Source organism: Balaenoptera borealis, assembly GCF_965194805.1.
Source record: "Balaenoptera borealis genome assembly, chromosome: X".
NCBI lineage: Eukaryota > Metazoa > Chordata > Mammalia > Artiodactyla > Balaenopteridae > Balaenoptera > Balaenoptera borealis.
In genome coordinates, this window is record NC_138881.1 from 37,314,537 (window position 1) to 37,326,608 (window position 12,072).

The following is a 12,072-nucleotide window of genomic DNA, read 5'->3' on the forward strand; positions in this document are numbered from 1 at the left end:
GCTCATGGTTCCAACATGTAAGAAGCTTAGCACATCCATTCTTCCTATATGGCTACCGGTGAAGGACAAACAACTCATGCTTTAGGAAGGGCCCTGGGCCTTGATTCCAATGCTGATGCACGAATATTGAATGAGCCAGTCCGAGAGTACAAAAATCAAATCACTAGCGCAAAGTCAACCACATGACAAATACTGAGTAATTCTAATGAAAGAAAGAAAAGTTGAGGCCAGAGGACATATGATATAGGAGTTAAGTAAATAAATACGCAAATAAAAATTTAAAACTGTAACACATATACATGCATTTACATATACATATAAATGGGTCCTATGTATTTTTAGTAAATAATCCTTGAGAATACCTCACTGGTAAGATGGAAATCTGAGCATTTTATAAAATAATTTTGTGAACATTAGTGGGTTTTTTCAGGAGTACCTATATACATTTCATCAAAATAGGCAATTCTTCTTCTATGTTCCTCTCCCTTGAATGCTTGTGTAGACTTGCTATAGACTTTATAAAAAGAGATGAACCTGTAAATTGTTTCTAGAGATAATTCACAAGACAGCTTTACATTGAAAGATTCAATTAAAAGCAGCGTTGTTCCAAAGTCTGATCTGCTACAGTTGACATGGGGAAAATCTTACATCGGAAATTTTTGTTGAGGTAGAAGGTAATCACAAAGATTCAGAAAGACTGACTACAAATGTTGGATTGGATGAAGTGCAGTGTTGGGTCTGGAGGGGGGAAAGGGGAAGAAGTATTTCCGAGATTAAAAAAAAAAAAGTGAAATGTCGGTTTGGAGCAGTAGGGGAAAGCAATTTCAGTATTAAAATGAAAAGGAATCCGACACATGTGGATGGAATTTGGCTGCTGACACTTCCTTAGAATCCCATGGAGGATCTGACTAGATTCACAGAAAAAGTTTATTCATAATGGAAGAGAAAGGATGTAGACACTAAATGATTCACACTGGTGAATGAATGAATGATTCAATTACCTGAGGAGGTAGGGTCTTCGGAGAAATCTGGCAACTCTTCAGGGGGATCCCCATAGAATGAGTTGAATTTGTGACTTGACACAGCTGCTAGTACTGCACCCTAAAGCAAAGAGATGAAAAAATATATATATATTTTTTAAAATTTTGTTTTTGTTTTTGTTTTTGGCCATGCTGCGCAGCTTGTGGGATCTTAGTTCCCTGACCAGGTATTGAACCCAGGCCCTTGGCAGTGAAAAGTGTGGAGTCCTAACCAATGGACTGCCAGGGAAGTCCCGAAAAATATATATTGATATTATTAAAAGAAATACAATAAACAACAAGGTCCTACTGTATAGCACAGAGAACTATATTCAATATCCTAAGATAAACCATAATGGAAAAGAATATAAAAAAAGAGAATGTATATATGTATAACTGAATCACTTTGCTGTACAGTAGAAATGAACACATTGTAAATCACCTATACTTCAATAAAAAATATTGATAAAAAAGAAATACATAAATACAAAAAAGTTAATTACCAAATATTTATTTAAGAATTATTCAGAAGGTCAAATATATAGGAGATGATAGCTAGAAAAGAGGTGGTTTTAAATAATTTTGGATTCCTTTAGATAAATCACACACGCACATACCAGACAAACACTGTTGGGGATTGTAAAAGTATATGAAACCATTTACATCGTGAACTTAAACATATACTAGACAACGAAATATTCTGCAGTCACTATAAAATGATGCTGCAGAAGAGTGTTTACTGAAATGATAAGGTGTCTGTGATGAATTACACAAAAAAAGGTTTTAAAAAATCTGTAGTAGTATGATCTTATTTTTGAAAAAAAGTTAATAAAGATATAAAAGACCGAATATATACCAAAATGTTAATAGTATTAATTATCCCTGGGTAGTAGGAATGTGAGTCATTTTTCTTTTTTTAAATCTTTTTTTCCTTTCTTTTTGATATTAATAATGACTATGTGTTACTCTTGTACAGTATTCTCACTCAGGCCACCCAGCAGAATCAACTACATGTTGACTCTTCTAAACCACATGCATAGCCTCCCTTGATTCCTAGTTGAGAAACACTGTCATGTTGAGTCCATGATATCCCTTAAGATTATTGGGTAGAAAAATGTTGGGAATTATTGTTTCAGTAACAATAAGAACGATAAAAGTTATTTTGTATGTGTTGAATCATGTGAGTGTTAGGTGCAGGTCAGAATATCCAGGTGTGTTCCTGGGCTCTGCCACTTTCCATCTGCATGACCTTACTTGATTTAATCATTTAACCTCTTGAGGTTTTCTCATTTGTAAAGTGAGGATATTAAAACTGACATAGCTTACCTTACGTGATTGTCAAAAGTCGTAATGTTTATGAAAGTGCTTTGCAAACCATAAAGCATTTTGTAAGTGCAAATTATTACTAACCCTACTAATATGTAGCTAGAACCTGAGTAGAGCCTTTGCTGCTTTAGGGAGAATTGCTCACTTACGTAGTCTAAGTATCATATCACCCTAGTAGTCTAAGTGTAAAGAAGCTTAAGTCTAAATTTTAAATATTGAACTCTTAGATTTTTCTGAAAAGAAAGATCAATCTTTTGTGTATACAGGTATTTATTAAATTTCATTAATAATCACAATAATAATAAAATTATTAATAATTACTAATAATTCTAATAACATTATTAATGGAAACACATTTCTACAAGGTTCATTTTTTTGGGGGGTGGTTATGTTAGGGTTTCTTTCTACAAATATAAACTGAAAAAGAGCAAATATAAACAGAAAGGGAAGAGCAAAAAGTAGAGAAGTGATCTTGATGATACCATTCCAGGCAACTTTTTTAGATTTCCAATAGTCCAGGGTTAATGCATGAGAGGTTCTTATGCAGAATTTTATGGTCCGCTACCATGATGAAAAAATAGTACTGAATGTTGAGTTCTTCTTTCTGTAGTAGAAGCTTATTTCACTTTACATATTATACATGTTCCCTAAAAGCTGGATGAAAATGGAATTTTTATAGATCAAAGCACATGTTTCTCATACACTGAAACTAAAATTTTAGAGATGCTTTATTTTTATTTCCAAATGAAGTTCAGCTGAGTTTCTTAATATGTTAGTTTTATGTTTCAAGGCCTGTTCTAGTTACCACTATAGTCAAAGATCTAGAAATACTTATACTGGGAAAGCACTATTTAAAAGAGCCCTGAGAGGTAAATTCTTTTGAAACAATAGTAGCAAGTTCCTAATTTATCTGTCTTATGGTTAGCAGTTTTGTTTATTTAGCTCTCTAAACTCAGTGACTGCATGTGGTTCAAAAATTCAATACAAAGCTATTATGTAAAACAGCAAAATGGTTTCAAAACAGTTTATGGATTTATAGAATTTTATTGGAGTTGGAGAGTCAACCTGCAAGATGATTCATTCTAGGAGACTCATTTTGCAGATGAAGAAACTGAGGCCTAGAGAGGCTTAGTAACCTATTAAGGTTGCTGCCAACTTAGAGATAGAATCAAGAGTAGACAGAATGGAGGTCTTCTGACTACTCTCCCCAGTTCAAGGGTTTTTACTGTACTAGGGGTCAAAAATATTTTCCTGTAAAGGGCCAGAGAGTGAATATTTTAGGCTTGCAGGGCATATGGTCTCTGTTGTAACTATTCAACTCTGCCATTTAGCGTGAAAGCAGCTATAGACTATATGTACATGAATTTCCATCACTGTGTTCCAATAAAACTTTATATATAAAAATAGAAATATAGATGTATTAATTTGTGAAAGCGTAAAGCTCTTATGTGAGTGCTTTGGTCCCCAGATTGTAGTTTGCCAACCCCTCTACTACACTGTCGCTATTGAAGAGCCTGTGGATATAACAACATAAAACCAGATCTTATACAAGTAGTTCTTCAAACTTTCCAGTTTATTAAATCCTTCGTAAAGAAGCTTTCTATCTACTTTAGTTTAGAAGATATACTTCAGTATATCTTACTTATACTTCAGTAAGTTTTGAGAGTAAAACATAACGATTTTGAGTTAAGAAGACCATTCACGGGCTTCCCTGGTGGCGCAGTGGTTAAGAATCTGCCTGCCAATGCAGGGGACACAGGTTTGATCCCTGGCCTGGAAAGATCCCACTTGCCAGGGAGCAGCTAAGCCCGTGCGCCACAACTACTGAGCCTGCACTCTAGAGCCCGTGCTCTGCAACAAGAGAAGCCATGACAATGAGAAGCCTGCGCATCGCAACGAAGAGTAGCCACTGCTTGCCTCAACTAGAGAAAGCCCATGTGCAGCACCGAAGAACCAGCACAGCCAAAGATAAAAACAAATAAATAAATAAATTTATTTTTTAAAAAAAGAAGACCATTCACAATCTGATTACTAATATTAATGATGCAACTTTCTACTAAGCAAATTAACCTAGAAAGGAGAAGGCAGATTTTAAATTCAAAGAAAAAGATAACTACAAGTAATTAAGCTCAATCATAATTGTAGTTAATATGTCAAACATCAAAATGGAACACTCCCCACTAGATGATTCTGTGTCTCATTTAAGGAAGTGGAAAACAAACAAAGAAAATGGTTAGCTCAGACTTCTGCTAAGTTAAACTACTGTACATGCACTTAGGGAAACAACAAAGTTATTAAGTAAGGAACAGGAGAGTTGAACACAGATGAATTACTGACTTGAAGACAGAGTCAAAAGCCAATACCCCCTTTCTGGTGCCCCCTAACTGAGCTCAGAAACAAGTACCATGAAGGCTGATAGGCACAAGGGTAGGGAGGTATATTTTTAAAAGTCTAAATACAAAACACAGAAGTATGAGATATAGAATACTGGCTTTGCACCTAAGTGGCAAGGTCACACAATCATTTTGTGATATACTGGGGGGGCAAAACGCATCACCGGGACATACAAATTCAAGTGTGACTTAAGAATTTGAGAGAGGATCATCTTACTAAGACTTAGAACACAACTCAAAACCCTAAAAAGGGTGGAGAATTTGGAGTGGTTGAGGCTGACCAAAAGGCTAGAAAATCATTTTGAGGCAGAAATGTTAAAGGATTTATGTTGACTACATGTAAGAATTAGGTCCTAGATGATAATGAGGTAAGATCATTAACTAAATCAGAACTTCCCATCTCTCTCCATATAGTCACAACCAAAGTTATCATTCAGTTTAGTCAGCATGGCCTATATGTATTTGATACTTAAGCATAATCTAAACAAAAGTCTAAAAGCTAGAGTTTCAAAATTAAGTCAGGGCATATGATTAAAGGAGGCTGTGCTATCTTCTCTGAAGAAGATTAAAAATGAGACTTGTTAGTGTAGTAGATATGGCTATATTTCAGAGCAATTGCATGGAATAGATATCTTAGGAATCCTTTTGGGTCTGTGTAAAAGTATTTCATAAAGATGGTCTTTTAATGTATATAATAACTTTCAAAAGCTAGACTGTCTAACTTTGAGAGTAATAAACTCTGTATTTCAGAATCAGCAACTAATAGAATTGCTTTATAAAATATAAGGTCAAACTCACGTCAATTATTATTTATGTAACTGTTCATACCAGAATAACCGTTTTCAGGTTTAGAATCAAAGGTGCCTTTTGGATACCAGATTTACTGCTCTGAGGAGCTGGAGCCTGCAACCTCTCTGCTAATTTACTGTTCTCTCCTGTAATTAGAGGACTCTGGGTAAGTGCTGGTTTTCATTAGGGCACAAAGGTCCTCGATAAATCTTTAAGTTAGCTGTTGATGAATTGGTAGAAGGGGGAAGACTGACAAAAGGCAGCTAATTAAAGCTTCCTGGTTGACCTCTCAAAAGGTGCTGCTTAGGTGTAGCATTACTCTTGCAGATAGCAGTGCTGTACAACAGAACTTTCCGTGATGACAGAAATGTTCTATACCTGTACTGACCAATACTGTAGCGACTGGCCACATGTGGTACTGAGCACTTGAAATGTGGCTAGTGCAACCGAGAAATCAAATTTTAAATTTCATTTAATATTAATTAAAATTAAAAATTAAGTAGCCACATATGCCTAGTGGCTATTGTATTGGATAGTGAGTACCGGAAAACGGCATTCCTAAACAAATTTTTTCTAGTTCTACAAACTGCAGGAACCCAAGTCAGAGAAGTAATGCAGGCTATATTTTTGCAATTTGCAAAATCAATAAAGGAAAATTATAGGAAGTTATCAGAAATCTCCCTCACTTTCTGTATATACAAGGAATAAATGGTTTTATCCTCTAAATTGAATTACACGGATTCAACTCACCCTTTCCTGAAGTGACTGCAATAAACTTACCCAAATACAGAATATTGCTTCTATTTGTACAGAATAACTTTGACATACTTCACTATAGGGAAATTTGCTTTCTAATTCATGAAGCAAAGGGAATGATTTCTAGAACAGATTTCCTGCTGAGCCTCTTCCCTAGATAGACAAGCTCAGACACCCACAGCCCCTTTCCCCACCTCGGCCCCTTGCACAGTAACTCCTTCATGTAAATGGCACCCAGAGTTAGAGTACAGGTATGCCTCCTTAAGAGACACATACCCATAGAGCACAGATTTTCCAGACAGTCTGGATCACACACTCTGTCCCATGCATCCTAATATTCAGTCTGAGAAAATACAATCCTCATATCTAGTCCTGTACTCAGGACTATGTAGTTTATATAAGAAGTATTATTTCTAGAGGATGTGAAAAAACTGAAGTATTAAAATTCTAGAGCTCGGTATGAAATAAAAGGAGGGGAAAAATTCAACATATGAAATGTCTGATAACCAAAATGGTGAAAAGAAATTTTCCATCATCATTCACAGGTGTAAAATAAAATAATGAAAGAAAGAAAGGAAAATAAAAAGAAATGTGTGATAATTCAAATCACATGTAGGGTTCTATAAACTTTTAAAACCTACAGTTCGAAAGATAGTCTGAAAATGATGTCAATGCTTTATACTTGTCCAAATAATTTTCTCATTAGGTATTTGTTGTGTCCTGTAGCTTGCTGAATAGGTTAAATGCCAAAATGAATGTATGAATATGGAAAGGAACACTTTCTGATTGCTGAGTACTGACACTATTATAACCAATAATGAGTAATAGTCTTGAAATTTCAGTAGAGTAAAATGAATAATGTTTTATATTCTGGCATAAAATAGTTTCACAAAACTTTCAGAATGGGAAAAAGGTTCAACTGCAAAAATAATAAACTCACTACCAAAAATACATTAAAATTTATAAACAGGTATAAGCCTTTTGGAAGGTAAGTTATTCATAGAGATCAAAAATCTTAAATACATGTATACACTCTGATGCCAACAAGTTCCAGTAGCAAAGAACTTACCCTAAGAATATAATCAGAGGTGTACAAAGATTAGTGAAAACAGAGTCAATGCAATAGTATTTATGGTTGTGGAAAACTGGAAGCAATGTCCATGTCCAACAGCTGTTTAATTAAATTATGATATGTACATATGACGGAATTTTGTAGACCAATTACAAGTTTGTGCTTTAGAGTAATGACTCTCAATAAGGTAAACTTATCAGAATCACCCATGGGGCTTTTTCAATAAACGTATGCCCCTCCAACCTCCTGCATGCCTGGGGCTGAGGGGGGGAGGGATGGGTGGTGTCTTGGCTGAGCTGACTGGTGTGGTGAGCTACTGTTACTATGTGAATGTGTCATGTCCTTCAAGTGTGCCAAAGTGAAAGCCAGTATTTAAGAAGACTATTTTGTCATATGGTATAAAAAAAAAGTAGGTTATGTGGAATTCACATAACATAAAACTAACCATTTTAAAGTGTACAATTCAGTGCTAATTAGTACATTCACAATGTTATGCGGCCACCACTTCTGTCTAGATCCAAAACATCCTCATCCCAACCCAGAAAGTCCCTATACCCATTAAGCAGTCACTACCCAGTGCCTGGCAATCACCAGTTTGCTTTTTGTCTCTATGGACTTACACACGTAAATACCTATTCGAGATACTGCAAATAAATGCAACCATCCAATACGTGGCCGTTTATGTCTTTTACTGCATGTCAATATCCAATTGTCCCAGCACCATTTGTTGAAAAGACTATTCCTTCCCCATTGAATTGCTTTGGCATTTTGGTTGAAAATCAACTGACCATAAATATAAGAGTTTATTCCTGAACTCTTGATTCTCTTCACCAATCTACACGTCTAACCCTATACCATACCAGTACCACAGATACTATAGCTTTATAGTAAGTGTTGGAAAATATAAGTCCTCCAACTTTGTTCTTTTTCAACAGATTGTTTTGACTATTCTTGGTCCTCTGCATTTCCATGTAAATTTAGGATCAGTTTGTCAATTTCTGCTAAAACTTTGATAGGGATTGTGTTCAACCTACAGACCAATTTGGGAAGAATCTTAACAATATTGAGTCTTCCAATCCACGAATATTAAATACCTCTCCACTTATTTAGATCTTCTTTAATTTCTCTCAGCAATATTAGTTTACAAGTCTTAAAATTCTTTTGTTAAATTTATTCTTAAGTGTTTCATTCTTTTTGATGCTATTGTGGATGGAATTGTCTTTTTTTTTTTTTTTTGCCTGACTGTACTAGAGCCTGAGAATCTGTATTTTTAATAAGTTCCCAGGTGATGCTGATGCTGATGGTCTGGGGATCACACTTGGAGAGCCACTGCTCTAAAGAATGTATATCACAGGATGGATATGACACTAGAGGAAAGATACTAGAGTCACTAGAAGGGGAGTGACTATTACAATATACCACAGGTATAAGATCCTTTCTTTCTAGATACTGTGAAGGAAAATGATGATCAAAATGGTCAGAAAAGTCTAAGCATCATTACTTTGGAAGAAATACATAAATAGGGATTATTCAGCGACATTTTTGGTGTTCTGTAATTTTTTGAAAGCCTTTAAAAATCTCAAAAATGTAAATGATGTTACTGGGGAAAAGCTAAAATGGTATGGAGCGTCCATTTAGGAATTACAGTTGTTAATAAATAGAGACCAAATCAAAGGTATTAAATATTAAAATAATAATAAAACAATAACAATAAAATGTTAATAGAAAATAATATCTATGGAGCACGTATGACTGCTAGGTACTATTCTAACTGCTATATTAATTCATTAAATCCTTACAACCCTATGAGTTAGCTATTATCATTATCCCCATTTTTATAGACAAGGAAATTGAGGCACACAAAATTTAAATAACTCGTTCAAGGTTACACAGCTAGTGTCAGGGTCAGAATTCACCTAAGGCGATGTAGCTCTAGAGGTCACTCTTTCCCATAACACTGTACTCATTCACTTTCTTCTTGCCACTGACAATAAAAATTTCCTACCTCTGACTTAGTAATAAAATCAATTTTCTACTGCTTTGTGTGAACTTCAAAGGGAATCATAATAATTAGGGTGTTTCCCACCATTTGATGGGCTTAAAAACAGTGTCTAGGTAGAAGGATGGGTACCTAGCTGTTCATTTGTGAAAATAAATTGTGTGGTGAGCTCTGAAAGCCAGGGAAGTTGCAATCTCTGTTCTAGAAGCTCACAGAAATGGCAGAATGAGAATTAGTTTCTTGAGGAGAGTAGGTATAACAAGCTTTAACCAGGGTGGCTGAATACACAAAGGAATACAGCCTTACCAGAAGCTGAAAAAAAACTCAGTGATAACCCTGCTGATGCTCCTAATTCTAGGTTGTTTGGTGGGTCTTAAATTTTAAAGAGGCTTGCAAAGGGATGTGGTAAATTCACATGATCCCTCTCCGCTGTGACAGCTTGCTCCTGTCCAAATGAATCTTAGTCACCACTTTGGCTATTTTAGGCCCAAGTCTGATTCAGTGGCACTGGGAGAAATACAGCATGTGTTTCTTGTGAGGGGGCAAGCCTGAACCCTATAGTAAACGGCTTTTATTTGGGCAATGAAAGGTTCAATCCCAGGCAGGGTAATGTCACACAGGCCAAAGCAACAATAGAGTTAAAAAGACTTTAGGGAAGAACTGAGAAAGAAGTATAATTAATAGCTTCTTTGGGAAAGAAATTAACTTCAAAAATGGCTAACCATTCACTTTGGATAAGATTTTCTTTTTCTTTTGTAGGCCATACTGGTTCAGGTGTATAGCAAAGCAAAAAACCAAAAGTCTTGGGAAACTCCTTTGGGCACCATCTCAATAATGGCATGTCATTAATAATTATTGTTTTGCCGAGGATTTTTAAATAGAGAAGAGCCAGTTTGTACCCCTGACTGCAAAAACAACTAGGAAAAAGGCTTAACTGGGAATAATCATCACCAACAGTGACATGTTAGAATTTCCCTTACTCTACAGTTGCACTCTCTAATAGAACTTTTTGCAATGATGGAAATGTCCTATATCTGCTCTGTCCAATATGGCAGCCACTAGCCACATATGGTTGCTGAACACTTGGAATGTGCTAATGTGAGTGAGGAACTGACCTTTTTTTTTTTTTAATTTTATTTATTTATTTATTTAATTTTTTGGCTACGTTGGGTCTTCGTTGCTGTGTGCGGGCTTTCTCTAGTTGCTGTGAGCAGGGGCTACTCTTCGTTGCGGTGCGCAGGCTTCTCATTGAGGTGGCTTCTCGTTGCGGAGCACAGGCTCTAGGCACATGGGCTCCAGTAGTTGTGGCATGCGGGCTCAGCAGCTGTGGCTCGTGGGCTCAGCAGTTGTGGCTCGCGGGCCCTAGAGCGCAGGCTCAGTAGTTGTGGTGCACAGGCTTAGTTGCTCCGCAGCATGTGGGATCGTCCTGGACCAGGGCTCGAACCTGTGTCCCCTGCGTTGGCAGGCAGATTCTCAACCACTGCACCACCAGGGAAGTCCCGGAACTGACCTTTTAATTTTATTTAATTTTAGTTAATTTAGATTTAAAACGCTACATGTGGCTAGTGGCTAATATGTTGGCCAGTTCAGCTCCATATGATAATACTGTAGCCTACATAGTTTCCTGAAAATTCATATAAATGTTCTTATAAATCTAGAGTTGAATACAATCATTCACATATTTCAGGAGTCAAATAACAATGAATTAATAATATTATTGCAACTTATGACATATCTGAAAATACTTATGAAGAGAAGTTTTATAGTTGGCAGGAGTCACATGGCTAAGGAGGACTCATCTAATCAACCACTTAGAGGATAGAGCTAAGTTTTTTAATAGTAATTAAAGTAAGTCAAATATAAGTTAACTTTAAGACCATAATATAATAGTTTCCTCTGTTGGGGGGAGGAGGGAAATGCTGTCCCATAAGATTTTTGCCCAGTGCTGAAAGATTCCATTATTTTATTCCGGGTCTTTTTCAAAAACCTCAAAAACCTTTTAAAGTCAAATGGGCCCTCCATATGAAGTAAATACTGTGTTTTGTTTGTTTATTTGTCTGTTTTTGGTGGGGTGGAGGATAGGGAGCATGGTAAACGGGAGAAAGGTACCCTAGGAAGAATAATGAAAAAGTGAGAAAAGTGATTTGAAAATATTTTCTAGTAGACTAAGGTAGTGGGGATTTTTACTGCTTTGTGATGGCTGTTCAACCCTAGTTCCAATTCTAATTTGGTATTATTCCCATTGAACTAAACTCACATTTTCTGACAAAATATTTAAGTTTGAGAAAGCATGGCCTAGATTAAAATTCAACAATAATGGATAATAATAGCAAATTACTATTTTTAAAGTAATTATATCTCTGCTATGAATTTTAGAGATAACATAAATCTAAAATATGATTAATCTTCCATTTATTATAACTTATTGTTTGGATTTGTACTTAGATATTACCTTAAATGACTTAAAAAACCAAAATCTTATTGAAATAATGGTAACTTTTGGAAATAAGAATTTAGCTGTAAGAAAGCAACAGCCAATACCAGGATAATATTTATGGGCACTGAAACAGAATAAAAACATTATCATCAACTGCCTCTATCTGGCTTTTTGATGATTTCTTTAATTTACCTTTAGTTTCCTCCTTGCATTAAATTTCCTCAGTTGTTCTACTGTTTCTGGAAGATGAATCTTGTAGGCATAACGATCCCGCTCCTATA

At 35.7% G+C, this 12,072-nt stretch overlaps 1 protein-coding gene across 10 annotated transcripts in view; it reads right to left on the reverse strand.

The window, feature by feature from the left end:
- CASK (calcium/calmodulin dependent serine protein kinase) overlaps positions 1 to 12,072 on the reverse strand; it is a 394,779-nt gene that overhangs the window by 104,010 nt on the left and 278,697 nt on the right. For all 10 annotated transcript variants that reach the window (XM_082378094.1, XM_082378100.1, XM_082378096.1 and 7 more), the window contains exons 9-10: positions 11,984 to 12,067; positions 1,002 to 1,101 (exon numbers count right to left, since the gene is read on the reverse strand). In XM_082378094.1, coding sequence (XP_082234220.1) covers positions 1,002 to 1,101; positions 11,984 to 12,067 — 184 coding nt within the window. The remainder of the gene's footprint in view (positions 1 to 1,001; positions 1,102 to 11,983; positions 12,068 to 12,072) is intronic.